This window comes from Punctularia strigosozonata (assembly GCF_000264995.1).
Source record: "Punctularia strigosozonata HHB-11173 SS5 unplaced genomic scaffold PUNSTscaffold_3, whole genome shotgun sequence".
Classification (NCBI taxonomy): Eukaryota; Fungi; Basidiomycota; class Agaricomycetes; order Corticiales; family Punctulariaceae; genus Punctularia; species Punctularia strigosozonata.
Window position 1 is genome coordinate 1,096,840 of NW_006767435.1, and position 27,025 is coordinate 1,123,864.

The following is a 27,025-nucleotide window of genomic DNA, read 5'->3' on the forward strand; positions in this document are numbered from 1 at the left end:
GCCTCCCCGCCAGCCTCCTGCCTCCCCGCCAGCCTCCCTCCTCTTGCCCCCCTTCGCCCGACGCCGAGCGCAAGCCGCCAACGCGGTCGCGCTCGGCGTCGCCTCCCAACCTCTGGCCCCCCCTTCGTCCGACGCCGAGCGAGAGCCGCCAAATGCGGCTCCTTGCTCGGTACGCATCAGGTTCGGGAAGGCCGACAGTGCGCCGCTTGCTCCGGCAAGGGCAACAACGTCAGTAGCCCGACCCTGACGACTCCGGGCGCGTTGACGAAGTCCCCCGGCACGCCGTCGGGCGTGAGTGGCATGGACGCTCAGCTGCAGTCAACCCCGACCCGGACTCTGTGGATTGGATCCATCCCGTCGACGACCACTCCGGCGGCGATCCTGAGTGTCTTCAGTCCTTATGGTCCTATCGAGTCTGCGCGTGTTCTCACTCACAAGAACTGCGGCTTCAGTACGTGTTGGCCTACTCCCAGTGTTTAGTGACTAATTCTCCGTTCATCGCTAGTTAACTTTGAGCGTTTGGACGACGCTGTGCGTGCCCGAAAAGCGCTCAACGGGCGTGACATCCTTGGTAGCGACGTCGGCGCGATCCGCATCGGCTTTGCCAAGGTTCCGGTCAAGAATGCCGCCGAGGGCGCGTCGAACGAGGACAGCGCAGCACCGTCGCTCCCCGTCAGCGGAATTGGAGAGCTCAGCGTCGGAGCGTCTATCCACGCCCTGCGCAACGTCAAGGGTGCCTCGGCCATCCCGACCGACCAGTAGGCCTTGCGAATGTCTGTAGTGCTTACATAATCAATACTTTCACTACTTGATACGCTTTTGTAACTTATTTAAAATATCATGAAAAATAATAATTCTTTACTAGAATTTGAATGATTACCAGTGATATATAATAAATTAATAAAAGTAATTATACTCTGATGACTACAACATCTATTGAGCATATGATTGCTGTAGAGTTTACATAGGATATATAGTTGCAGTAGTACTGATGTGTGAGCTATATAGCACTGAGGTATGCCCTACATAGCTACTATAGCCATGACAGTACCCTCTATAGCACCTATAGCACTATGATAGCATTGGCTGGTGGATATTTAGCATGGGTAGCAAAGGACATCGCTATGGACCTATGGAGGCTATATGGGACTATGTAGTGCCATATAGTGATCTAGATTTTTTCAGATGGTGTTTTTGCCCGGTTTGGTGTATTTTCGACCTCTGGCTCCGCGACTGGTTCTTCCTCATCATCGGCCTCATCCTCCAACGAAGAAGGGACATCAGCAGATGCCGTAGCCCCTGGGCGGAAGACATTTGCTCCGCGGACACGAGTGGGCATAAGCGCAATCATATCCTCCCACCACTCCCAGCCCTTATTTCGGAAAGGACTAATCTTTGGCTATTTCTGTTTACGGGCATTCAGACGCCATCGAGATATTTTCTGTATGGCATACCTTGCAATAGGCCCGCCATGGTGCATCTGATTCCGCAGTAACATGGGCGCCGGTGTGAGGATCGATGTGACGTACTTTTGGTGCGTCGCTGGTACTTCCCCGACTTCGACACTGGAAGGAGGGACTTGCCTTTTATGGGCTTGATTTAGTAGAATAGTTCGACACGTGTAAGTTAGTCTTTAGTCTTAGTCTATCATCGTCGTCGTCGCCCACTTAGCTCGCTCTCGCATTTCCTGGTCATAAGGACACAGAAGGTGCTCTGAGCTATGGGCTGGACGCGTTAACGTTATCGGCACCGATAGGCGCCCTCATCCCTCAGTCAACGCCGAAGAGGCGTTATACCAACCGCGCCGCGCAGGCGCATTCAGTTAACAGGTGCCGAAGAGGCGCTACGGAGCTCGCCAGTACTAGGACAGCCAAGAACAAGGCCACGTAGAACGCTGGTTGCGAAGAAGTGTTTTACAATCGAAGGTGAACCCCGATAACTTGTCATTCAAGGTGTCATTGATGGTGTTGTACGTGTCCCTGAGCTGGAAAGACAAGTCAGAACGAGCAACAAACGGCACAAGCACACAAAACACACGGCCTGCCATTTGTTCTTGCACGACCTCGCTGACTTCTGTTTCCCCTTGGTGCAAGTCGTGTTAAGGCTTGTAGCCAGCTCGTCGTAATGCTTCTCTTGAAAAAGCATGTTGTCGCCCGCCTTTTCCCGGTTGTCCGAGACCCATTTGAGCAGCATCTGCACATCTGTATCGGTAAAGTGGACTCTGCCCGAAGACTCCTGGGACTGAGCAGGCGTTTCGGGACCTGGAGACTGCTTGCGACGAGCCATAGAGGTGTTTCCGCGTAATGACAGTGAAGTGGTAGGTTGTTGCGAGCACGCAGGTCCGTAGGAGTCGAGCGACGACGAACGGCGCGTACAAACACGCAACGCGGCATGTGACTGATTGTGACGGTCACCGGAGGTCACATCGCCGTCATGCGCGATTATCAGCTTTTCAGCGCTGAACGCCGTTCAGCGCTGTTTGGACCTGCTACCGAACAGGCCCTAAAAAGAATCCCCTCTTCACGTTTTCCCATCTCTCCCCAACTCGTCCCCCATCGACAAGTTACTCACTTACGCTTTCTTACTACCACCTCTCGTGAACTGTTTTTTTGCCGCAATGGATCCTGCTTATCGTAACAAGAGTAAGTGAAGCCCGTCGTTCCTCTTCGTTACCAGTGCTGAGTATTTCCCGCAGAGATCGTCGACCTGACCGAGGAAGAGGCCACAACCCTCGCGTTCTTGGGCCCAAGTGAGCTGCTTCGTCATTACACACATTCATCTACCACTTATGACTGTCCGTCCACCTTGTAGACGTTGCTCCGGGTGTCAGAGTCATGGTTGACAAAGTGAGGGCTGATCCCACGAACCTTGGCTGTAAGTCTCTTCATCTTCTTTCTTGCGCGTTTCAGTTCCCACGTACTCACATCCTTTTGCCTTTCCAGCCTCGACCTGCTTCATGATCGACTGTATCAATCGCAGATACCCAGCCCAGGCTCCCCCACAAGACACTGTGGCCTCTCCTACGTTTCCCGCCTCTCCCACCTTTCCCACCTCTCCCACCATCAGCGAGGCCGATACCCTCTACTCCCGGCTCAGTAACGACTCAGAAGCCCTCACCGTCGTCTCCCCCGCACTCATCTCCAAGTTCGAGATGACCTACTGGTATCATGGCATTTCCGACAACCCTCCCAAACTCATGTGGCGTTCCGATTTCGAGTCCAACCCCTTCCCCCTCCCCGCGCTTGGCGCCCGCTCCTTCAAAATCCCCCAGAAAACTGCCCATGGTGTCTTCAATACGCCGCTTAACGCTGTGTGGGGTACTGTCGCTCCTCAGATCCTAGCGTCGATGAAGGCCCATGGCCTTAAGTACTCTGCGCTGAAGACAGTGCGCTTCTCGACCGTCGAGGATGGCAAGGAGGAAACTTTGGGCCCAGTCGTGGTATGGATCGCGGTTCGTCCCAACACCACCAACGCCGAGGCTGTTCGCGATGCCACGCCCGATATCCTTAACATCCTCGCTGAATCCCAGATCGACGATGTCACCGTCGAGTGGTACGAAGGGTCGGTCGAAAGGCTGGTCGGCCCGCCTCTGATGAGCGTCGAGGACAACACCAGTCCCATATTCGGCCTCAACCACCCCTTTAACACTGGCCTCGGCATCCCCATCGCCAGGCAGTCCGATGATGCGCAGGGCACTCTCACGCTCCTGATCCGGGAGATGAAGGCCAGCAACGGCGACCCCAGTGATAGAATCCTCGCCCTCGCCAACAAACACGTCGCCTCCGTCGACACGACCACCCCTTACGAGTTGGACGTGACCAACCCTCAACATATCCTTGTCTGTGGTGAACGTCGTTTCGCTCGTGCTCTCAGTTCTCCCAACGCTCTCCCAACGCGCCAGTGCTGATGAACCGTTTGAGTATATGAGCCGTTGAAACAGCTTTTGGTCTATAGGTCGCGATTACCCACGAGAACGCTAGATCGCGGCCATAGTGTCTGTCGCTGGTTGTATGATCGCAGGCTCGCGGTGTGTCATAGCAGATGAATGCCGGTGCCCAGAAAGCGCTGGGGCCGGGTGGTACAAAAGTACACGACGCTGTGAAGACGGTTGCGATGAAGCGAGCACTCGACTATGTAATCAGGAGTCGGTGATACTTGGGTAGCGTTCGCCGCTCTCGCGCCAACAGCGTCGCGGGCTGTCCGTATGCATTTGGCTGCATTAACTGGTGATCGATGAGTCGTGGAGACGTTCTGGGCAGTGCTTGATTTTATATTATCACATCGCTTGGGGTCGGCGAGCGACTCCGGCGAGATTACGCTCCATCTTATATATTCACTTAGGGTGGCGATCATCCGGGAGCATACTTATACAGCATCCCAGCAAGTACCTCAACTCTCGAGGGGCGTGATCGAATACACTCTCGGGACGAGCATTCTTCGCAACGGTTCTGGTGGGCAATGATGGCTGCATGTCTGACATACTGATCACATAACTTGCCCCACATATCGGCATCCAGGGAGTCTGCAGGCATCGTACAATGAGTGCTAACGTCCAAACTTTCAATACCAGCCTAAGCGCGATCCATACGGCGCATCATTGGTATTGACCTTGCGCTTGCCCTTCGCGACATTAGTGAGACTTACGAATTTCGGAAGGTAATCAGAACGCACCATGAACAGGATAGTGGATAGAAGATGATCGCGAGGCTTGCGTACTGATATACGAGATGGGCCCCGTCGATTTATCGCCGAAGCCAACAGGGAGGCCGTCCAAGCCTTCGGGGTGTCCTTCTCCCCACGGAGACGGGTGAGGGAGAGGCACCACTGGCGCTGGGGGTGGCGCGACAATGAGTGCGACAGTCCCGGGCCAAACGGCCTGGACCGAGAAATCGGGCTGAGACGGGGGCCGTTCACTCCACACGGAAAGCAAGGGGGTAGGCCGTGGCACAGCGTACACGAACAGTGCTTCCCTCGTCTGCCGCTTCCACTCGCAGTAATTTCCCGGCGCAATCACAGACTCCAGAGGCCCCATGGCCTGCGCGTCTGATGAGTTCTCTGAGAGGGTCACGCGAGCGTAGACATCGATGGGCGTCATGTTGTAAACACGGATGGGCCGGGATGTGCGGAGCACCTGGCGTGGGGGGATGAGATAGTCGGAATGGCGGAGCGCCAGTGCGGCTAGGGTGAGGGAGGGATTCGCGCCAGGCGAGTGCGGGAAAACGGAGAGGTCGCAGACGGAGACGTTGCTCCACCCGTACTTCATCTTCAAGTCGTGGTCAACGATCCCGCCCTTGTTGTCGTGGTCAGGCATTGGAATAGTGCCCAACTCGTGGGCGACGGTTCCGAGAGGAATTGTGCCAAGTTTGACCTTGCTGTCCAGATCTTCAAGCGAGATAAGATTGAACACATGTGGAGAAGAGCCGACGTTTGTCTGTTCCAGATATTGAAGATTGAGCGTGGTGGCGATCGCCTTCATGGACGCGAGGGCGAAACTGCGCATGACCTCCTTCTTCTCTTCCAGATAGGGAACCTTGGCGAAGTCAACGTCAATGACGGGGTGTTGTCTAGACGAATCGAGTTTGACGGAGTTGTTTGGATTCAGACAAGTGGGGAGCATGTAGACGATGACGAGTTGCGGGAATCGGGTGGCAGAAAGACATCCTCGAGGTAGGAAGGATTCAGCGTCCACGGAGATGTTAACGAGTGCGGTCCCTTGGGGTTTGCCCTCCTTATCACGAAACGTGATATCCGTCTGGAGCTTCATGCCACCGAGCATGTCTCTGTACATCATGTTCCGATACACGAATGGCAGCGTCACATAGAGCATATGATGATCTGTAAGACGCCCGAATTCCTCTGTGAAATTGCCCCCATACTGACTAGTATCGCCGTCCACGCTTCGTAACAAGATGGCAGCGCTTTCGACGCTGCCGGCGCATAAGACAGCATGTCGACAATGGATCTTGAAGTCCTTTCCGTCATGCCTCACCACAACACGCGCGAGAGGTCGACCCGCCGTGTTGCTCCCAGGCTGTGATTCGAGGCGGTGTACTTGCGCGTTGACCATCACGTGGGCGCCGCCAGGGGGAACCTCGTCGAGGTCAACAGGTGTATCTTTCTCAGGATGGTTATCCATGGCTGTTGTCAGAAGACGGTCCACTGTGCTATACGCGCCCTCCGCGAAGGTGAAGTTGCGATCGTCCCTGAACCGAGAGGCCACTCTACCCCACTGCCAGTGCGGGGTGGGGAGAGGCCATGCCGCGCTTCGCTGCTCCGGCGAGTCGTCAATACAGAGGTTCAGCTTATCGATGAGGAGTTGATGAAGAGGGAGAGAGACTGGGTACGAAAGTCGCAATGCGCCTTCGGCCCTTCTGTAGTACGAAGCCGCAGGGTTAAGTAGAAGATCGTCGCAAATTTCTTGGGGCCAGTGGCCGCACAAGGTGTCGCTCGTGATCCTGAGGACAAGTTCTTTTATCAGCTCCACGTAGAATGCATCGGGTACGGAGGCCGTTTCCCGCCAGGTCTCCAGTGAGCGCCACGCGCTGTCACGCTGCTGGCCACCCACCGCAGCAACGGTATACCCGCTAGCAGACCCCTCTGTGGCCAGGCGAAAATACATACGCACGTAGCAGAAAGCATTTATGGTAGGTAAACATCAATTGAAATGAATTTACTACAGGCCACGTTGTATATTTGTGCGGTGATGAGGCGCGTGCACCCGGGCGAGCGCTTGACATGACCCAGAACACGTCCTCTTCAGGTCGTGCCTATACGGCGGTTTGTATATTCTTTCCCTGGAAAAACTGCGCATGGTTGACGTGTGCACCGCGTAACAGTACAATTCTCCAATAACGGAGTTGGTCACTCTCTATTCAGTACCCCTATTGATCAGGGTGACGCAGGCAACGGCTGGCAATCAATCGAGGCTGTCTTGATTCGGTAAGGTTTTTACACATCTGTATACAAACCATAGTATGTGTACTGACGCGGGTCCAGGCTCAACAATACCTATGCTACTTCCCCTCGGTTCCCAGTGTATGGGCCCGAGTCCAACGGCACGATGAGTCTGATAGGTAGCCATATTGTTATCACAAGTACTCGTGGATCATTGACGTTTGGGACGTGTCTTTCACAGATGGGTCCGGACCCGGCGGTTACACTGAGCTGATCCCCGAGCGAGTTGCCGAAACTCGTGCGCTCGCGGATTCGCTCAATCTCCTGCCCTACCTTACGGGGTCAGGGAGATTGTTCGCTGCATCGTTTAGGGACAAAACCTACACTTCCGCCAGGGTCGACTGGATGATCTCCTTCGTGCACTGATTTCTGTGCGGGCATTCATTTGGCAACACCACCTAGTCAACCGTGGAGAATGGGTGGTAATTGTGCCTCTGCAGCCGCTTGCTAGTGCCACCTTGACGACACGGCTTCGGTTGCAAACTCCAGACCAACATCGACGGTACTTCTCGGCTAGCCAACGCTGCCGCTCGTGCTTCTGTACAGAGAGTTACCCGCAACACCATTGCGCTCTCTAATCTTGCCCGTGCCACTGCCGCTGCCCTAGGTGCCTATGATCGCTCACGCGCCCTCTCCGAGCAGGAGCGAAGGGTGAAGGACGACAAGCTCAACTTCGCCGTCACACTGCTATGCCGTGCGAGCGGCGTGTTCGCGTACGTGTCTGAAGCCGTGCTTCCGCAGTGGGAGGAGGGGATCGCCGGCAAGCCAGGGATCTCCCGCCCTCCCGATCTGAACAGGGAGGTCACCATCGGCCTCTCCAAGTGCGCGTTATTCCCTGCATCTGGATTGTTACCAGCAAAGAGGCTTGCACATTCCCGCAGGATGGCGCTCATGGACGCGCAGACGCTCGCGATCCACAAGCTGCTCACGAAGGCGACGGTCGAAAGCACGTTCTCGCTGGGCCCGCCGCTCCCGAAATTGCACCCATCGCCGGTGCTCGTGGCGAAGCTGCACCTCGAGTGCGCAGAGACCTACGCCTCCGCGCTCGAGCTTGCCAAGACGCCCGGCGCGTCGCACAAGCCGAAACATCCTTTTGGACTCGGGAAGTAAGACGCGGACGATGACGGCGCCGGAGGGGGCGAAGTCGCGAGCGAGCTGAGAAGGTATTTGGCGGACGAACACACGTTGCACGCGGTGCTGGCGCACAAGTGGCTCGGCGTCGATGCGGGCTCGGCGTCGGGCGGCGCGCGGGGAGGCGGGCTCGGCCGTCACTTTTCTGGCGTGGGCGAAGCGCGAGCTGGACGAGCTCGGCCGGCGCGGGGTGAGCGTCGGCGGCGGCTCGCGGGAGGATGACATGCGCAAAAGGCGGAGGCACGCACGTGGCTGAGGGTCGAGAGCAGCTCCACCGCCGCCGGCAGCTGGTCATCGACAAAGACGACGACTTCATGATCCCTTACGCGACGATTTTCAGGGTCATGTATATGACTGCGGTACGCGAGCGGCGCAGTCGCTGGGTTATATTCACAAGACGAAGGTTGTCGGAAAGGCGCACGAGTGCACTGGTATTGTGGCAGTGCACAAGGGCGGTCACAATGGTATCTTTCTCGATATTCTCCTGTATCATCTCTTGTTATGATATTGTTTTACAAGAGAAATATTAAGGAGAGATTTGGCGCAGCACAGGGGTCCAGTATCTAGAGGGAAAGGATTACTGTGCATCCACCCCTAATGCAACATCGCCCCCTAATGCAACATCGCCCCCTAATGCAACATCGACACAAATCCCTCTCCCGTTCCTTTCCTGCTCAGCTGTTTGTCTCGGAAAAAAATATATGTACTCTCAAACATCTATAAATACTGTATGTAAGAGATGAAGTAGGAACGAGGCTTGGTTCGGGCTACAGAAAAACATTAGGACTGCTCGAGTGAGTTGATGCAACATGTCGCGAGTACTCCACGGCCTCGCTTCGCCGGATCGGTAGCGCAAAATTCATGGAAATATTTGGTAGTACTCAATACCTTGTATCCTATCTGCTACGCCATCCCGATTTGCGATTGCTGTAATAATGCCGCTGTAGGAGGATGTTCAACACAAAGGACGATGTTGGCGTGACGGATGAGTTCAAACTCCGCCTGCGTTGATTGGCCTGAGCCGCTTGAGCCCTGCGTTGCGCTGCAGCCTGTCCTAGTTCGGCACCTCGGCAAATCGTGACCGCGTGTGATGATCTCGCAACTTTGGCTGGTGCTCACTTCGTCTCGCCGGCATCTCGCTGGCAGAGTTGAGGCTCAACCAAAATATTTGAGACGCTGGATGACATATCTATAGCATCCTGGCTATATACTACCAAAGTTTCGGACAATTTCAAGCTGATTTGAGGGAGATATAACCCCAATGCAACATGCGTTGCATTAGGGGTGGATGCACAGTAGCCGCGATGGCCACAGGATGCCAAAGATGGCCCAGTGTGACAACAATGCCGCGTCACGTCCCGTCACGCCACCTCACAGACCTGGCGGGAAACGGCCTCCGTAATCGGGTCTGCTCATACCTGGGAATAAACAAGCCCCATACTGTGCTTCGGCCTCCTAGGGTGAAGACAGCTCCTCCGTTCCAGTTTCCACGCTCGGGATTTTCCGCAAACTGACACCGGAAACGACGGAAAAAAGTGTCGTTGGCCTGATCTGCAGGATTGTGCGTGGGTTGAGGGCCATTCAGACTATGCGAATGGAAGATCAGGCCGCCCCTGTCAATGATCAGGATCCTTCTGGGCCGGCCACGCTATTGGACGAAGTCAGCGATGCGAGTCTGTAGAATGACACAGCCAAACCTACGTATTTGATACACTTTACGAAGAGCTTGGCAGCTTCCCCCGGGAGATCTCTCTTCGTCCAGCCAACCTCAGGACTCTCAGGCCAAGATACGACATAGTTGAAAACATCCGCTGCTTCTTGTTGGATGTCTGTCTCTAGGTCTCCAGTGACGACACCTGATGCGAATCCGGAGAGAGACGCTATCAAGTCAGCAGCCTGCGCTGCGATAGCGGACTTATCGTTCGGGGTTTGGACGAGGGCATTTGCAATCCTTTCAAACAAGTCGGCAGCCTGTTCCCGCATCTTGCGGGCCTCTGGTGCGATTTGATAGTCAGGAACAGATGAGCGTACGATAATATCGCAGAGGGCCGCAGCTCCCACCCGAACGGCGGAGATGAACAACTTGAGATCGGTATGGTCTCCCTCGGCAAATTGCGCGATCGACTCGAAAAGGTGTTTGGCGAGTCGTTGGACATCCTCAACGGTCGACTGGGACGTGACTGACGCCGTATTCGCGGCCAGCTGCAGGTTTTTTTCGATGAGATCGGAGGCAAGCACGCCGCCTCCCATGCCAGATCCGATGATAACGATGTCGAATGGATTCTTGTGTGAGTGATCGGCGACTTCATCGGGCTTCAGAGCGTGGAAGTATCCCTCCACAATGCTGGCACAGGCTATAACGCCCGGGGAATGAGTATCGTTACTGGCCATGAGTGTAGAGTGCGGGGCCGGAAGCAGCAAAAGCGCTGATGTGGACGTCCGAGCGACAAACCAGGGTCTATATGGACGTTCGACAGATCAAGATCTGGGAAACCGCATCGATGACGGACAGTGAGATGCCGCACCCAGCCAAGTTTGTTGAACAGGTTGAACCCGGCCAAAGGAAGTGAAAACGAGCCAATCGTGATGGCAAACGAAGGCATATGAGCTCCAGAGGCATGTTCGCAAGCCTCATGTGAAGCGCAACGAGGCCTAACCTGAGATAGTAGCGGCTGGGCAGAGAAGAAACGGGAAAGGAGATGCCCGAAGACACAAAGCAGGATATGTTATCAGAAGCATGCTTGAGAGTGAGACTCATGCCCCGTGGTACTGTAAGCGCGTAGTAGGACATATTGAGGTCGTTTTTGAAGTAAGGTTCGACAGGCGTATGCGTTCGTTGTATTGTTGATGAAAACGCATGTCCTTCGCCGCGAGCGGAATCCAGCCGGCACTCTATGATCAGGAGGATCGGATGAGGCAGAAATACGGTTTCACGTACCCGTTCCCTCGTGAGCGCTCCAAGTGGCTTGGGCCTCTATGCACGCAGCGGTATCACCGCATTCATCTGGAATCGCAACAGTTCCTCCGGATACCTCCCACGTCCTCGGGAGGCTGGGGAGGCATGGAGGAATCCCCCATCACTAGAGGTCTCAGGAGGCAACGTATGACCTCAGCAGATGCGCTGGAGGTGCACGCGTGCCTCAAGACGCTGCCAGAGGTTGGCCGGAGGTGCAAGAGGCTGACGTTATGCTACCTCTGCACCGCAGATACACCTATAGCCGATAGGTAACGTTTTGTATTGTGTAGACATACTAACAATCTATCTATATGGCATCATGCCGCATCGTGACCTCCTTCTGCGATCTGTCGGCGTGCCTCCCAGCGGCGCTCAGCGGCCTCCAACCGGTTTTCATCAAGGCGAAGCGACCGGACATGGGTCGGCTGGGCTTCTATTGGAGCCTTCGCATAGAGCCTTCCTGCATGTTAATAGGACGCAACGGGTGTAAACGTTGACGTGGCGTACCGAGCGTTCTCGGTGAGTCCACGTCTGATTGTGGCCATACCGTATGGAACACGGTTCTGCCACTGCTCGAGCGCGGCCAAGTGCTCTTCGAATACATCCTTGTACTCTTTCTCCGAGAAGTTCAAGCGTTTCTCTTCACCAGTCTTCCACTCGTCAAGAACACATTCGATCTATATGGCAGGTCAATCCAAGAATACATCACAGAAGAAGGTCACATACAGCAGTGAGAATCAGTGCCAGTGTCGTCAGCGGCAGCTCGGGAGTGAAGTATTGCTGATGAATGACACCGGGCGAAAGACGATCCTTGAATAACGTAGAGTTGAGCACATCTTGTATCACTGGATGTTCAAATTCTCCCTCTTCGGCTTCTGGATTCTGATCAAAATGCTGACCTCAGCCGCGATGCATAGTTGAGGTGGATTATCGTACCTCGCAGTAGAACCTTGCGTTATCCTTCAAAAGTTCGACGCGATCACGGTTGAGCCGTGTAATCGTGGGATTGGTCTTGCTGGGTGGTCGTAGGCCATATTGTCCTTTGACATGAGGACGTGCGGCATCCCGGATGGACCCACGAATATGTGAGCCTCGATTTGTAATCTGTTCCGTTCGTAGTAAGTCTAGTTGGGGAAGAACGACACGAAAACACGTACCAGCTTCACTAAATCCTCCGTCAGATCACCTTCAACCCCTTTCTGACGACACGCGTGGCTCCATGCTCTTTTGGCCCACTGCACTTGCTGATCTGCGGATGGATACGGACAATCTGTGCAGATGAATGTGTCGTAGAGTGATTGTGCATATGAAAGGGCAGCCTTTCCAGCGTGATCATAGTCTCGAGCAACAGGACGCCCGCGTGACCCGGTCGTACCATCGCTCGATCGCATCTTCTTCACCACCCGTACCGCATCGGAGGATGGCCGTTGTCGATGCGACTTGGCGGTAACACGAGGAGGCGGCAGTTCAGTGCGAGCCGGCACAGGCGATGAGCTATAATTGTTATGACATGTCAGTACATCGGAGTGTAGTCTGATGGCTCCCATACCAAGATCTGCGATCCGTGGCGACATTGCTCATTCGACGACTTTCAGCAACATGAATTCTTTGTGGGATTGTATTGTCAGCTCAAGTTGATTGTGTAGCCTTGTACATACCTTGACGGAGATGAACTACGGGGAAGGGCGTTCCAATCGAACTCATCTTCTTCGTCGTGCAGCATGCCTGTGTCTTCTTGATCATCGGAGGCTCTATCATGCCATTCTTGGTTACCACCAGATTCGTCCTCTGCATACACAGGATTTAGATGATTATGCGAGTGTGCGCTGGGTAGCACACCAGGACGGGACAGGTGCGGCACGGTGGTCTCTGAGCTGTCGGCACTGATCGATATGGGCTCTGAATGTTTCGGGATAAGGCCTGATATGTGGACAGGGTTCTTCCGCTGCATTAGACCATGTCAGTACACCTAGTACGCATGGAATGAATGCCACACGAACCACAGGTTGGATAGAAGTTTCATTCCCAGCGGAGTGAAGCACCGTGGTTGGTCGATGGATAGTAGTCGCGGAGAACTGCCCACACTCAGTGTCGAAGTACCGTACAAATTATTCATGACTTGCCTGCATCTGTTCATCCAGCTCTTCTTCTGCATACACAAGGCTGCTAGGATTGTGCAAGTGCGCGCTGGGGAGCACGCCAGGACGGAACCGGTGAGGCACATTGGTCTTTGACCTGTCTGCGCTAATCATTCTGGGCTCGGGACGCTTCGGGATATGCCCTGATGTGCGGACAAGACTCTTCCGCTGTGAAAGGTCTGAGTCAGCACAAATAAGCACGTAAGTTAAATGTTGCATGGACCACAGGTTGGATAGGAGCTTGATTCTCAATAGGACGAAGCGCCGTGGTTGGCTGAAGGACCGTAGTCGTGGAGAACTGTCAATACTGAGCATTCAGATATTGTCCAGAGTGAATATGACCTACCTGTGTTTGCGTACTGGGCTCCTCTTCCATATACTCGAGCTCCGACTCCAGATCAAGATCATCTGCTACGATAGCATTGAGACAAGTTGAATGCAGGTCAGTGATGACTGGATATATGAATGACACTGATACCTTGGTAATCATTCGCTGCTTCTCTGCGTTGGCGGTCTCGCAGCCTCTGCTTTGCCATGTTCTCTTGCTGCCGCTTCTGTCTTTCTGCTGCACCCGTGTCTGTTATGATATGTGTGGTTAGTTTCTCAGTATCATAGAGGGACAGGGCGTGATCCAACCAAGTTGTTTCTGGCGCATGGACGCGCCTCTTCGCCGTGGGCCCTCTACAACATTCCCTTCATCGATTCCGTCGTCTCGTGGGCGCTTGTGGGAAGCTTGATGTGTGCGGTGGGTTGCTTGTCCTGATGTATTCCCATTCTCTGCAGGATACGATGTACGTGCCATTAGACGCGAATGAGGTGGAGGTAAAGGAGAGCTTGTGGCGCACCTCAACAGGACCGTTCAACAAAACCACGTGAAGCGGCACGCTCGCAGTACATTTCTGGTGATGTTAAGCCCTCCAGATGATTCTCTTCATCTCATTCTGCATGCAATGCCATTCTGTAAACATTGCGGAGCTCATAAGCCAACATCGGGTTCCATCAAGCAGCACATTCGTCTTACCTCAAGTTGTCGGGACAAGCACCGCGCAGAGATCCAGCAGTTCAACATCAATGTACTAGACATCGAACAAGACACCGAGCACGAAAGCTGGCGATACGATCATCACCGTAACAGGCAGCCTGAACCGGCGACTGCAGGTGTTACCTTCAAAGCGGCCACATTCGACAATCCTGAACCCATAACGGATCCATCAATTGATCATGTCGATATTCCAGGACTCGGAGATGCGGGAATCCATCCAAGTCGCTCTTCTGCTGAAGACAGCCGTACCACTCCAGCAAGCCGCTGGGATGAGCCATCCGAGTGGGACCGCTATGCAGAGCTATATCCGAAGCCTGCTGGGGTACCAATAAGCACAGAGAAACGTGCAACACCATTTGAAAAGATTCAAGAATTGGAGGCTACGAATGGGATGTGGGGTGGATTTGAGAGTAAGGGCGAGTGGGAGCTGGCTAAGTGGTTGCTGCGAAATGTCGGGCAGAATCAGCTTGAGAACTTTCTCAAGCTGCCCATTGTGCGTTCCCATGATCAGCTTCCGTGTCCAGAACAAGGCTCTGAAGTAGTTTACCTTAGGTAAAAGACAAAATAGCTCCATCGTTTACAAGCAAGAAATCGTTTTTTGAGCGTATCGATGGACTCCCCACCGATGGACCTGGCTGGACATGCGACACTATCACAATTGCAGGTGACCTTCATGGAGACGACGGTGATCTACTCACCGAAGAGGTCGAGCTTTGGCGCCGGAATCCTGTCGACTGTGTACGGGATCTCATTGGCAACCCTGCCTTCAAAGACTTAATGTCATATGTGCCGGAGAAGGTGTATGCCGATGCGGAAGGGAAGGTTCGCCTATACGATGAGATGTGGACTGGTGATTGGTGGTGGAACATTCAGGTATGAATGGCATCACTAGTAGTCTCCAAAGCCGTGAACTAATCACATACACTATATAGGATCGCCTTCCGGAAGGTGCAACCGTCACACCAGTTATCCTGTCGTCGGACAAGACACAGTTGTCAAATTTCAGAGGAGACAAGTCCGCTTGGCCAGTCTACCTTACCATTGGGAATATCGAAAAGGCCACTCGACGCAAGGTTTCGTCACATGCAACAGTCCTTGTCGGTTACATACCCGTTGCCAGCCTCGCATGCTTTTCGGACTCGACAAGATCTGTCGGGGGATATCGTCTCTTCCATCATTGTATGTCACGCATCCTCGAGCCTCTCGTCTCTGCAGGTCGTAACGGGGTTTTGATGACATGTGCGGATGGGTTCCTCCGTCGAGTCTTCCCGATACTAGCTGCATATATCGCCGATCATCCAGAGCAGTGCCTCGTGGCAGCGTGTCAGGAGAACTTTTGCCCCAAGTGCCGCATTGAGCCGACGCGCCGTGGAGAACCAGTAACGGGTCAGCCCCGCGATCCAAAGCGAACATTGAAGATTCTAGAGCATAAGCGTACTGGAGCCAGAGTAGCGGCATTCAAGGACGAGGGCCTCCGGCCAATCTATGAACCGTTCTGGAAAGACCTCCCGCACTGCGATATCTTCATGTGCATCAGCCCGGATATTCTTCATCAGCTTCACAAAGGCCTCTTCAAAGACCACTTGGTCAGATGGTGCACACTCGCCGCTGGCTATCTTGGAGAACTCGAGCTTGATGAACGTTTTCGTCTCATGTCCGATTTCTGGGGGCTTCGTTATTTCAAGGATGGCATATCGCATGTCAAGCAGTGGACGGGGAAGGAGCATAAGGAGATGGAGAAACTGCTTGTTGGGGTCATCTCCGGAGCCGTTTCGCAAGACGTAGTTCGGGCCGCACGTTCGGCACTTGATTTCATCTACTATGCACAATTCCACAAGCACACCGACCGGACCCTCTCAGCCATGCAGCACTCCTTTGACGACTTCCATCGCTACAAGGACGTTTTTGTCCGTCAGGGAATCCGGCAGCATTTCAACATTCCGAAGCTTCACTCCCTTGCGCACTACATCCCTATGATACGTTGTATCGGCTGCATGGATGGATACAATACCGAGGCGTCTGAACGGCTCCATATCGACTACGCAAAGGATGCGTATAGGGCTACAAATAAGAAAGATTACACGCAGCAAATGACGAAGTGGCTCATGCGACAGGAAGCGGTCGATCAATATGATGCCTACCTGGATTGGCGTCTGCAACGGTTTTCAGATGATGCCACATCTCGAGGGAATTCCGCTCCAAATGGCGCCGATCAGGAGAGCGAGGAGTTGGTGACCGCAATTTCTGATGCATCGTGCAAGTACAAGATTGCTGTAGAGCCGCCCCTGCGAAACATCAGTGTTGCACACCTCGTCGAGAAGCACCATGCCGTACAATTCCTCTCTGCGCTTGAGACATACCTGAAAACTCGTGCTGATAGCGCGAATGTAATACCCAATGATTCCGACCGCTTTGACCTCTACAAACAGCTTGTCCTTCTTCTTCCTCCAACCCCAGTCGCCTCCTCGCCGTCCTTCGACAAGATTCGCGCCTTTCCCGGAGCTCCCAAGAACAACATTCTGAAACAAGCGCCATCGCACTTCGATACGGCTCTCATACATGTTCCGGCCATAGCAGATGGCAGCACATCCGAGAATGTCGTTGCTGGTACGTCAGATTTGGCCCATTTATATATGTGAAGCTGCATAACAATACATCAGGATTGCAAGCCGCACAAGTACATGCTATCTTTGACTTACCGCAGTACTTCATCCGGTCATCCGCAAGAGTCCGGTTGGCTTATATCCAGTGGTTTCGGCCATTTAATGGTCCGGACGAGCCTAGTGGAATGTTCACAGCAACTCGGGCCATGCGCGGAGGACAGCCTGTGGGCGAAGTCATTCCACTCGACCGTATCGCAGGCTCTTGCCACCTTATCCCTCAATTCGGAACCAAAACGGACACGTCATGGACGCGCGAAGCCGTACTAACACAATGTAAAAGAGTTTACCTTAATCCTTGGATTAATATTCGTACTTTCTTTCTCTTACGACAGCCTGATGCGCAGCTTCGATAGCCTTCAAATACTGTTACATAGCAAGCAGAATATATGTACACGAGAAAAACCGGCGCACAATGATGAAAAACTCCCACAGCCGTGTTGAGGCTTGCACGTCGGTTGTGATCCTCTGATGTACACGATCAAAGGCGAGTTGCTGCGCCCGTGTTGTCGATGATGAGGTGCTACGTCCGCCGAGCCGCTGCGCTTGCGTTGTCGATGACAAGCCGCTGTGCTGCTGCTGTGCCCGCCTAGTCGATGGCGAGCCCCTGCACCGGTATTGTTGATGGCTAGCCATGGTGATCCCCCGCCCCTGTGTTGTCGATGGCATGCCCCCGCGCCGGCGTTGTCGATGGCAAGCTGCTGCGAGTCTCTATATAAGCGGCTTTGAGGGCGAGTGTGTCAGGGAGAGTTGCCAATGTGACGTACAGAGGTGCGCGCCCAGCGCAAGCCCATACGTCATGGCCTATGATGTGGCCGGTCTTCTTCGTGGGCGGATGTGAGGACGCCAGCGCCATTCATGCTGAGCGTCGCCTTCAAAAAGCGGACGGCGGTAAGGTACGTGTGGGAATGGAGCAACAGCAGCGAGAGAAATTCAAGCAGATGTGGCATTTGCCACATCTGAGGACTTAGTCGCGAGACGCACGCGACCTCCTACGACCTCCGGAAGCACACGCACTACCTCGGGCGTCTCCCAGTGACTCAAAGGAGGTCACGTGAGGCACGCGGCTGCCTCCTGGGTTGAGGCAATTTCCAGATGTTCTGCCGAGCTTTATATCCTCTCGGGCAAGTCTAATGGCATCGCGGAACCCGGTGTTGACGGCGTCTTCGATCTCGACGACGGCTCGGAAGCTTCGGCAGAATGCAATGGCGCAGCCACGTACAGTTGGCGCGACACATACGTGAATTTGCATTCTTATCGGTGATGACCCATACTCACATTCGATTTTAGATCGGCGGATGAACATTGCGACGGAGTCTATGCATATGTATAGACGATATCATGGCCATTGGTTTTGGAAGGTCCCGTCGAACACCAACTTCGTGTCTCCAGGCTCGCCACGCGTTCACCTCATGGAGCCTACAAACCGCTACCCGGTGTACTTCTGGTATATATACCACCCTGGGACCTGAGCCCCTTCCATCGCCTTTGCGAAGTCCGCCGCATATGTATAGGCCACACGATGGATATAGACTTTCGAACATTCCGTCGAACATGAACTCTATACCTTCAGGAGCGTCGGTGATATGGCACATCATGTGTTCACACCACGATGCACAGAGTTTGACCCCCCAGCTTCAACGGTACACAACTACATTTGGTGCCTGCCACTAGCTTCCCTCCGTCCTTTTTTCCACTCACTCGCTGTATGCACCATCAGGTTCCGCCGCTTTGCCGACCACTATTCCAGCCCATGAAGCTGAAGACGTCTCACACCCCGGAACCATTTGCCTCCTGCGTTTCCTTGGACGACTCATCGGATCTGCCCGTCGAGTGGCAGAATACGGTCTCTATCACCGTGCCCTGGCGTGGCGTCTCGAACTTTGATTCATCGGACATACATAATTTTTGGCTTGTCGCTCCCCATATCAGCCCTCGCCATCCCTATCGCATAGTCTGCACTCGGACACAGCATGTTCGGACCAAGGCCCTGTGCAAGCATTGAGGAGGCATACTCCGACGCGGTGCAGCCTGATGAAGCCGCAGCGCAATCGGAGACGACACCGTTCGACATCATCATTGTTGGATCTGGTATGGGGGGCGGCGTGCTCGCGTCCGACCTCATCGAGAAGAACCTTCAGCTTGTCGCGAGTGCGGGGACCTCTAGGAGAAAGCCTCGAAGGATCCTTGTGATCGAACGGGGCGGTATCATCTTTCAGTCCCATAGCTTGAATGGCCCTCGTCCCACGCCCAAATCCGCGGAACAGGCCAATGACATCTTTTTCCAACGATTCAAGTGCGAGTTTGCGGAAGACAAAGAAATGCCTCCCGGATGGCAAGGTGGGGCTATCTTCACCCTAGGAGGCCGAAGCACGGTGTGGGGCTTGTCCATGCCGAGGTGCGTGCGCGTGCCATTACTTGTGAGTCGGGGCTGATGGAACCGCTGACAGAATAACGCACGAGACACTGGACGCTCACTGGCCCAAAGCGGTTCGTGACGATCTGTTCCACCCCGGGGGCTCGTACTATCGAAAAGCGGAAGGGATATTGCGGCTTTCCTACCCCTCCACTTTACCTCTTCATCAGCTCCTCATTGATAAGCTGAACCTTGGCGTGGATAACGACCCGCCGAAGCAGGGAAGCGCCGCATGGCCTCTTCCCACCACGCACTGGCAGTGGGGGAGAGTTGCCTCTCGCTTCAGGGACGATCACAACTTCACCTTCGCGGAAGGCGCGTTCAGCACCGCGGACCGCCTTCTAACAACGGCCATGGACAACCATCCACAGAAGGACACTCCCGTCAACCTTGGTGGCGTAGCCCCTGGCGGCGCCCACATCCTGTTGAATGCACAAGTTCACCGCCTGGAGCCGCAACCTCTCGATCTCGAGAGCGCGGATCGGGAAAGACGCAGTTTACCTACCGCGCATGTCATCGTGAAGCAGAAAGACAAGGAGGACAACGAGGCAAAGGAGTTCAAGATTCAGGCCAAAAATATCATCCTATGTGCTGGCAGCGTCGAGAGCGCTGCCATCCTACTGCGAAGCGTCTCCAAAGGCGATACAGGGCATTACGGCGGCAATTTCACCGAGGAGTTTGGGCATCTTACAGAACACGACATGCTCTATGTGACACTGCCGTTTCAATACATGAATGACGTTTACAGAACGGCGCTCGGCGGCATGATGCTACAGACGGACATCACGTTTCGTGACCATGGCGGCCATGCGCAGGAGCCCGCACTTGTCACCATTTCTATAGACACAGAGTCCTTCCTTCCTCGCGGATGTCATACTGCCACCCTATACCCTCAGCTTGTGATTGTCTTCGTACTGCCAGCTGAGCTGGCAAAGAAAAATTCCGTCAGACTCGAGGAGACTGGACAACATCCGGTTATCAATGTTGGTTTTGCAGATGTCCCTCATCTCCGGGAGAAGAAGGACGTGATGTTCCGTTTCGCGCTTGCGTCGATGAAGGCGATAGCCACCACACTCGATCTTCAATATCTCGCACAGACGAACGATGATCCTTCCAACCCTATCTTCGATATCATCGAACTTGAACATCTGGATAGTAAAATAAAGCTCAAACAGCTCCCGCCCGGAACTTACGCGCACGAACTGGGCACGATACCGATGCCTGACAACGCCAACGATGGTGGAATTGTCGACTCCAACCTTAAAATGAAATACGGCTGGAGCAATGTCTATGTCTGTGACCTTTCCGTCTTCCCACACTCGCCTGGCGCGAGTCCCTCGCTTACCTTGGCCGCACTGGCGCTCCGCCTTTCTGATAACCTACTTTCCCCCCGTGAGGTGCCCATCGCGGTCCGGCCCATTCGCGTCCAGAACCTGACGCGGGAGAGTGTCTGGGCGCGCGTTACCTTATCGGAGATCACGTCGGAAGCGCAGGCCACGGATCCCGACGAGGTCATGATCCCGCCGGGGCATTATTTCGACTGGAAGCGTCAGACGAGGGAGGCGCTGTTCGTCTGTGCCGCGCCATCTCCCAACAATGCAATCGACATATCGAGCAAGCGGGACGCATCGCAGCCCAACTTTTCAGTTCAGGCCGTTTGGCCCGGAGCTGTCGCGCATATCGTCGCTCCGCCCCCGTCGCCGGCTCGTCTGAGGTACCCGCATCCGCGTCGCGAAAGGGCGTCCGGAGGCGTGGACGGCTTGCCCGTAGGCATCGGCCACACACCGGAGACAGTGCCCATCTCTTATACAGGCATGCCGGGGCTGCGTTCACCTCCTCCGTACCACGGTTACGGTATGTTGAGGTCGCCTCTTGATTCCACATGACTAATCCTTGCTGTGAAGGGTTAGCTCAAGGCCGGCATGAATGATGCGAAGCATGGTCCGCCTCGGGGCTGAAGCTTTTGACGATATGGAGGTCAATCACTGCTTGTACGATAGCGCGCAGGGTGTGAGACTGGTGGTATCAAGGTAGGAGTAAGACAAATCTCAGCGATTGTGGTAACCGCATGTGCGATGAACGGCTATATCTTGCGACCATACGACGTCGTTATGATAACTACATGTATCGAAAAAAAGAATGCTCAGAAATTGGCCTTCACCACATATGCATGGCCTGCTCGTCCAAGAGCTGCATACTTGCCCTCCTCGCGTAAAGAAGGTGCTTAGGCCAAGTAAGTGCGTCGCCGGCGTTGGGAACTGTGTTGCCTCACATGAAGAACAACACATCACATCCCACAAATCCATGGATACGAACGCCCTAGGAAGTCCACCACAACAGGATAATCCATAGCAGTCCTGCGGGCCAGAGCACACCAGCGGTCCTCCTCATGACCACCCCGAGTATACGCATCGCTCTCCTACGCCTTGAGCCCGCGCTCAACCCATCCGCGGCATCATCGCCGAGGAAAGCAACCAGCCAACCGGGCAATGCGATCCTTCGCCGCCTGCCGCGGAACTCGAACGTGTAAGCCCACCGCCGGTTCGCGTTCTGGGCCGCCCTCGAGCCGGGCGCGGGGAGGAAATAAGAGCCGGCGCCCGCGTCCTTTTCCTCGTCGACGTACTCGTCATCTTCGTCGTCGTCGTCCGGCACGTGGTGCGGCGCGCCGTATCCGTTCATCTCGTGCTGATCGCGCCGGTAGGCAAACTGGGCGGGTGACATCGGATCGTGGTCTTCCTCGTCGTCCTCGACATCGTACGGCGCCCGCGATGCGTTGAATCTCGAGCTTGCAAGTGGTGTGCCGGGCACGGATGCCGCGCGCAGCGTTGGCGTGCTCAATCCCTCCCCTCCTATGCTAGGCGTCCGTACGCCGGCACCGACGCCGATTGGTCTCGGGAGCGGACTGCGTGGTGGTCTTCCGTTCATGCTGACGCTGTTGAGCGCGGGCGAGATGGGGGACCACACTGCCGACTCAGGCATGCGAGCGCTGAGCATCACCGGGCCGCCGCTCCTCGCCTGCCCGTTGCCCGTCGAGAGTGCCGAATCCAAGCGCAACTTCGGCTTTCCCCTGCCCTTCGAGCTGAGGCGGTAAATGTGGGCAATGAGGAGCACAAAGAAGGTGAGAAGCGCGAGCGGGGTGTAGGTCCCGCGGATATTGCGCAAGTCGTCGGGGAGGAAGCAGGGCGCATCGGCGAAGGTGGGCGAGAGATGAGCGGAGGTAGACGGCGGGGAGAGCGAGAGGAGGTGGATGCCCGGGTGGCGGATGTGCCGGACGGAAGAAAAGGACTTGACGGTGACTTCGCGTACGCGGGGGGAGGAGGGGGCGGAAGGCGAGACGTGCGTGTAGTCGCAGTAGTCGCGATCGTCAGCACTGTAGTCGGGTTCCCGTCAGCCTTTGCGCGCGACAAGGATGAAGAGCAAAAGGGGCATGAGTGGGGTAAGTGAAGGAGACCCAAACCTGAAGATCATGGCAGGCTTGAGGACATTCAGTATCCACTGCGTCGTTTGCTTGCCGAGAGTGTTTTGATATCCATATCCAACGCCTTTACGAATCCGGCCGCGTTCGCGCAGCGGACCGCATGAGGCAGACCTGTCATGTCAGGTATATTAGCATTGCGCGCTGTACCAGAACCAACGCATATACGCACTCAGGTCGATGCAATGGGATATGCGAGAACAGTATCACGGGCTCCTCCGGCCTCGTCACATCTCCGTCTTCTTCCCGCTCCGCGACAGTCTGGATGAGGTCGAGCGCACCGCCGGGGAATGACACCCATTCGTCGAATCCCTTCTTAGCGGCGACGCGCCGGTAGTCCTCCTCGACTAAGCCTGGCGCGTCGAGGAGAACGAGCGTGTGGTTCGCAACGGACAGGGCTTGGTTCGGAGGGCCGAAGTGGGACGTATAGAGCCGGCGGGCGTGCTTCGAGAACGTGGGGGAGGGCCCGAGGCTGTGAGACATCTGCGTGAGTTTAATCCGTTTTATGGCTTGTACAGAACGGGCTTACCCGAGATCGTCGTTTCCGGGTATGTAGTGTACCGGGATGGACTTCGAGGGGAAAGTGACGAGGAACGTTTGGAAATACTGATCGTATCTGAGAAACGTCGAAATGATATTCACTAACACGAAGGCAATGAAGGGTAGGCAGTGCTCACTCTTCGTCCGTCATGATCTCTCTCCCCAACATCATGTCACCTACATCCACAGTCAGCACGGTCGAGTTTCTAGATACATGTACACTCGACGCACCCATGATGATAACTCTATCCGGCTTCTTCATTCCCAACGCCGCCTTCCACCTCCGCCTCAGGCTGACGGTGCGCATCCATTCCCAGAACGTCTGCCGCCACGACAGCGAGTTCCCGTATATCACTGGATGGCGCAGCTGCGGGTCCGCAACAAGCAAGACATGAGTAACCCCGCCCTTCTTCATATCCTTCTCCGTCTTGTCCTCCCCTTTCTCCCATTTCTTCCCTCCCTTCTTCTGCCGGACATCCGATATCAGCTCTATGCAAGCCACGCAGCTGGAGTGTGCTACTCACGGACGAGTTGAGGCTGGAATCCGGCCATGAGCACGACGAGAGTCGCCAAAATAAGGAGCCAATTTCCGACCAGAACACAAGCACTAGCCAGGAAAGGCGGAGGGCGGTGACAAGCCTGTCCTGCGCGGCGGTGCGGGTAAGGTGCCGCAGTCGCCTCCGCAATGTCAACGGGTTCATCTTCGGGTCCGAAACTCTCGGGGCTAGTAGTGGTGGGCTGGTCAAGGGCTGGTCAATGGCTGGTATAGTTTGGCCTTCAAGGTTTCCTTCCGCGGTTCTGCAGTTCTTTAGGGGCCAGGGGCGCGAGTCTTGCGAGACCGGGCTAGAAGCGCGCACAGAGTCGAACTCGGGTCTCGGGAAAGACGTCAGCAGAAATCAGGGTGAAACATGCGGAATTATTCGTATGGCTCGTCGTGGCCGGTGGATGAGAACGAAGCGGAACAGAATAAGACTCCATCAATTTGGACGAGGCCGGGTCTGAGCATATGTATGCACTTGTGTAACCGCGAGCGGCGACGTGGCAGGCCTTCGCCCATTCTTCGCCCTGATCCCGATCCTCGAGATATAATCAATCACGTCTCGGACGGTCATTATGCGGGCACACTAGCCCTTCTGTCTTGGCGGCGGTCCGTCGCCATTCCGGTCGGCGTCGTCGACAACGCTCAGCGCGACGAGATGGAGCGCAAGTTTGGATCCATATACATATGTCAGTCCGCAGGGTTTGATACGACTGCACCCGCGAATAGTTACTTTGAATGTAACACATTTCCTTTCGTATGTTCTTCCTGCCGACTAAACGCGCCGCAGTGATTCATGCCTTGTTTATGTATAGGCAAAGCTTCCGTGATGGGATCCACGCTGATCGAGAGGGTACGGACGTTGACAAGGTCTTCCAAGAACTTGCGACGCGACTTTGAAAGCAGAATAAATGTGTTCGAACGTATTGCAGGACCACTGGGTCAGAACGACGAGCAACATACAGGGCTCAGCATGTGCGTTGATTGCATCTGCAGCGAAGGCGGTACGTTAGTCCAGGAGACGAGTGATGATTGCATCGTTCATACAGTCACAGACCTTGCCCTCGTCAGAGCAGTCGCGACCGCCCACGCAGAGGATTCGGATAGCACACATATACCATCGGCACCGCATGGTCCAGCCCGATTCCGGGCAGCTCCTCCTTTGTTCCTCCTCTACCACTGTTATCCACCGAATCCTCCCCTTCCCTCTTTTCGGCAAGGAAGAAGGCCTGACCGACTCCATGCAGCGTGGACTCTGCGATTGTCAGACCAGCGCGACAGCTCCGGCGGTTGGACGCTGTTCCGCCATCGGATGCCCCCTCATCTACGGCGTGGGTAACTCGTGGTCGGACCCCAACGAAAAAGTGGAACACGGCACCCTGTCCAGCGCCTCATAAACGTCACGATCCCAAACCTCCGCCGACAACAGTGCCGATTCAGAAGGCCCAGGCAGTGGAATCAGACTTCGTGGATATGGATGTTGGCAATGAACATGAAACTCACCCGGGCGACGCACAGACTATCATAAGTACGTCCAAACTGAACGTCCTGAGCGTCGCGATACTCATCATGTCGGAATTTCATCAGACTCCCAAAGGCATCCTGCTAGGATCGCACGAAGTTTCACCTGATGTGCATTGGGTGAAGCCCGTTGTACCCACCGTGCTCGGCGACCTCGACCAACTACCCGTTCCCGGAACGGATCTGATCTTTGCCAGCGTAAGCCCTAGATACATCCTCTATGTCTCAACGACCGATGCTGACACCGCGTTAGCTTGACGGAGGGTGGTTCTTCCCTGGACCTCTGGACTTCGAAATGCTCAAAAAGGCATTCGCCGCCACTCTCCATGACTACCCTCACGCTGCCGGCCGGCTTCGGTCTGACCCAAAAACTGGGAAATGGCGCATTGCCCTAACAAATTCCGCCGTTCCTATCACCTTCAATCGCACCTCAGTGGACCCCAGACCTGAAGTGGAGTTCATGCAAGAATGGCACCCTGATTTCCTAGACCAGCTCCCGTGGAGTTTTGCTCCCACCAGCAACAACGACGAACCACTGCTTAGATGTAAATACACCTATTGGGAAGCCACAAACGAGTCAAGCTTCGCCGCGAGCTGGTGCCATGTACTTGGTGCGACGATATTTTCCCCTGCCATTCGGTCATCGGTATGCTGACACTCGCCGTCAGGCGATGGCCTGGCGCTTTTCCAGTTTTGTGATAATTTGCACCACCATTACCTCGGCCTCCAACCTCGGACCATGCCAACTTTCGAAAAGTATACTGCGCAGCCGCCTACTCTCGAACAGTCTGCGTTGGTCGAAACAATCCCACTGGTCCCTCATCTGGCCATTGATTATGCACCGGAGCACTTCTTTGCTATGTACACGCAGATGCTCGATAGCACCTGTCGAGTCGATTTACAGTTCACAAAGGATCAGTTGCAGAAGATGCGCGCCATGGCAGAGAGGCACGCCAGGGTCAAGATCAGCACGCAAGACGCTCTAGTGGCTTACTTGATTACTGTTCTTAACCGCACAGAGAGGGTTCCGGCCAGATGGCTCATGAACGTCGTCAATGTACGTTCGCAGGCCTCTTCTCCTTCGCTCGCATTGACCTTCGACCAGTACCGTGGGGTGAAGGCGGCAGCTGGATTCGACTACACCCCCCCGCCCGGCACCTCTGCAGGCAACATCACCCTCACGAGCTTTTCCGATAAAATCCCTGAGGAAGCCAAGCTCGATCTCGGGTTCGTGCACATTCTATGTGCCTACATGCTCTCTTATACTGAGGTTGCCCAATGCGACAGCTTGATCGCTACAGTCGTCCGTGACACTGTCACCAAGGTTCGCAATCCTGATTACTGCCGGCGGGTCGTAGCTATCTCCGAGGAGTTGTACACTCGCAGCTCGAACGCGAATCGTTGCCAGTGGTGGTTTCCATGGGAGGGCGGGGTGGCGGTCAATAACCTGTATCGGTATGTGAAGACTGTTTGTTACCGCATCCCATGCGTTAATCATAGAACGTTAGCGCACCGGCGACCGATTGCCATTTCGGATATCCCGGCAAAGCGCGTTTCCATTCGTACGGGTCATTTGAGCGCTATTTCCGTATCTGGCCCGGTAACCCGACGAAGAACGCTCAAGGGGTTTGGAGGCGAACAAGTGGTGCGTCGT

At 54.8% G+C, this 27,025-nt stretch overlaps 12 protein-coding genes across 12 annotated transcripts; 7 read left to right on the plus strand and 5 right to left on the minus strand.

Moving 5' to 3' along the window:
• Window positions 1–300: 300 nt before the first annotated feature.
• On the plus strand, window positions 301–762 carry PUNSTDRAFT_131657 (uncharacterized protein; the record flags this gene model as incomplete). Its single annotated transcript, XM_007380957.1, has 2 exons — window positions 301–451; window positions 506–762. 2 exons carry the CDS (start codon window positions 301–303, stop codon window positions 760–762), a joined length of 408 nt encoding a protein of 135 aa, XP_007381019.1.
• A 547-nt stretch (window positions 763–1,309) lies between these two features.
• PUNSTDRAFT_36074 (uncharacterized protein) lies at window positions 1,310–2,214 on the minus strand (the record flags this gene model as incomplete). The annotated part of the gene is made up of 3 exons (XM_007380958.1): window positions 1,310–1,388; window positions 1,426–1,528; window positions 1,995–2,214. Coding segments are annotated over 3 exons (402 nt in total), but the record flags the coding sequence as incomplete, so codon positions are not given.
• A 295-nt stretch (window positions 2,215–2,509) lies between these two features.
• On the plus strand, window positions 2,510–4,340 carry PUNSTDRAFT_83118 (uncharacterized protein). Its single transcript, XM_007380959.1, has 4 exons — window positions 2,510–2,642; window positions 2,696–2,749; window positions 2,812–2,874; window positions 2,943–4,340. Exons 1-4 carry the CDS (start codon window positions 2,618–2,620, stop codon window positions 3,905–3,907), a joined length of 1,107 nt encoding a protein of 368 aa, XP_007381021.1. The 5' UTR covers window positions 2,510–2,617; the 3' UTR covers window positions 3,908–4,340.
• A 320-nt stretch (window positions 4,341–4,660) lies between these two features.
• On the minus strand, window positions 4,661–6,619 carry PUNSTDRAFT_131660 (uncharacterized protein; the record flags this gene model as incomplete). The annotated part of the gene is made up of 1 exon (XM_007380960.1): window positions 4,661–6,619. The coding sequence occupies one exon, from the start codon at window positions 6,617–6,619 to the stop codon at window positions 4,661–4,663; it is 1,959 nt and encodes a 652-aa protein (XP_007381022.1).
• A 116-nt stretch (window positions 6,620–6,735) lies between these two features.
• On the plus strand, window positions 6,736–8,064 carry PUNSTDRAFT_131661 (uncharacterized protein; the record flags this gene model as incomplete). Its single annotated transcript, XM_007380961.1, has 5 exons — window positions 6,736–6,781; window positions 6,837–6,939; window positions 6,997–7,073; window positions 7,136–7,311; window positions 7,444–8,064. The coding sequence occupies 5 exons, from the start codon at window positions 6,736–6,738 to the stop codon at window positions 8,062–8,064; spliced, it is 1,023 nt and encodes a 340-aa protein (XP_007381023.1).
• A 1,637-nt stretch (window positions 8,065–9,701) lies between these two features.
• On the minus strand, window positions 9,702–10,476 carry PUNSTDRAFT_131662 (uncharacterized protein; the record flags this gene model as incomplete). The annotated part of the gene is made up of 2 exons (XM_007380962.1): window positions 9,702–9,733; window positions 9,783–10,476. The coding sequence occupies 2 exons, from the start codon at window positions 10,474–10,476 to the stop codon at window positions 9,702–9,704; spliced, it is 726 nt and encodes a 241-aa protein (XP_007381024.1).
• Window positions 10,477–10,942: 466 nt separating this feature from the next.
• Window positions 10,943–11,314, plus strand: PUNSTDRAFT_131663 (uncharacterized protein; the record flags this gene model as incomplete). The annotated part of the gene is made up of 1 exon (XM_007380963.1): window positions 10,943–11,314. One exon carries the CDS (start codon window positions 10,943–10,945, stop codon window positions 11,312–11,314), a length of 372 nt encoding a protein of 123 aa, XP_007381025.1.
• Window positions 11,315–11,358: 44 nt separating this feature from the next.
• Window positions 11,359–13,834, minus strand: PUNSTDRAFT_131664 (uncharacterized protein; the record flags this gene model as incomplete). Its single annotated transcript, XM_007380964.1, has 14 exons — window positions 11,359–11,497; window positions 11,549–11,718; window positions 11,768–11,923; window positions 11,978–12,145; window positions 12,199–12,311; window positions 12,417–12,535; window positions 12,700–12,829; window positions 12,881–12,986; window positions 13,042–13,116; window positions 13,201–13,347; window positions 13,403–13,477; window positions 13,526–13,590; window positions 13,658–13,756; window positions 13,816–13,834. 14 exons carry the CDS (start codon window positions 13,832–13,834, stop codon window positions 11,359–11,361), a joined length of 1,581 nt encoding a protein of 526 aa, XP_007381026.1.
• A 742-nt stretch (window positions 13,835–14,576) lies between these two features.
• On the plus strand, window positions 14,577–17,204 carry PUNSTDRAFT_33358 (uncharacterized protein; the record flags this gene model as incomplete). Its single annotated transcript, XM_007380965.1, has 4 exons — window positions 14,577–14,714; window positions 14,774–15,094; window positions 15,154–16,821; window positions 16,863–17,204. Coding segments are annotated over 4 exons (2,469 nt in total), but the record flags the coding sequence as incomplete, so codon positions are not given.
• Window positions 17,205–18,667: 1,463 nt separating this feature from the next.
• PUNSTDRAFT_141840 (FAD/NAD(P)-binding domain-containing protein) lies at window positions 18,668–21,374 on the plus strand. The gene is made up of 3 exons (XM_007380966.1): window positions 18,668–19,279; window positions 19,332–21,151; window positions 21,202–21,374. Exons 1-3 carry the CDS (start codon window positions 18,855–18,857, stop codon window positions 21,225–21,227), a joined length of 2,271 nt encoding a protein of 756 aa, XP_007381028.1. The 5' UTR covers window positions 18,668–18,854; the 3' UTR covers window positions 21,228–21,374.
• Window position 21,375: 1 nt separating this feature from the next.
• Window positions 21,376–24,073, minus strand: PUNSTDRAFT_83122 (uncharacterized protein). Its single transcript, XM_007380967.1, has 7 exons — window positions 23,837–24,073; window positions 23,544–23,778; window positions 23,450–23,489; window positions 23,302–23,388; window positions 22,945–23,244; window positions 22,755–22,886; window positions 21,376–22,667 (listed from the first exon to the last, which is right to left on the minus strand). Exons 1-7 carry the CDS (start codon window positions 24,011–24,013, stop codon window positions 21,617–21,619), a joined length of 2,022 nt encoding a protein of 673 aa, XP_007381029.1. The 5' UTR covers window positions 24,014–24,073; the 3' UTR covers window positions 21,376–21,616.
• Window positions 24,074–25,419: 1,346 nt separating this feature from the next.
• PUNSTDRAFT_131668 (uncharacterized protein) lies at window positions 25,420–26,817 on the plus strand (the record flags this gene model as incomplete). Its single annotated transcript, XM_007380968.1, has 6 exons — window positions 25,420–25,569; window positions 25,625–25,982; window positions 26,040–26,428; window positions 26,477–26,598; window positions 26,659–26,695; window positions 26,758–26,817. The coding sequence occupies 6 exons, from the start codon at window positions 25,420–25,422 to the stop codon at window positions 26,815–26,817; spliced, it is 1,116 nt and encodes a 371-aa protein (XP_007381030.1).
• Between the last annotated feature and the right edge of the window lie 208 nt (window positions 26,818–27,025).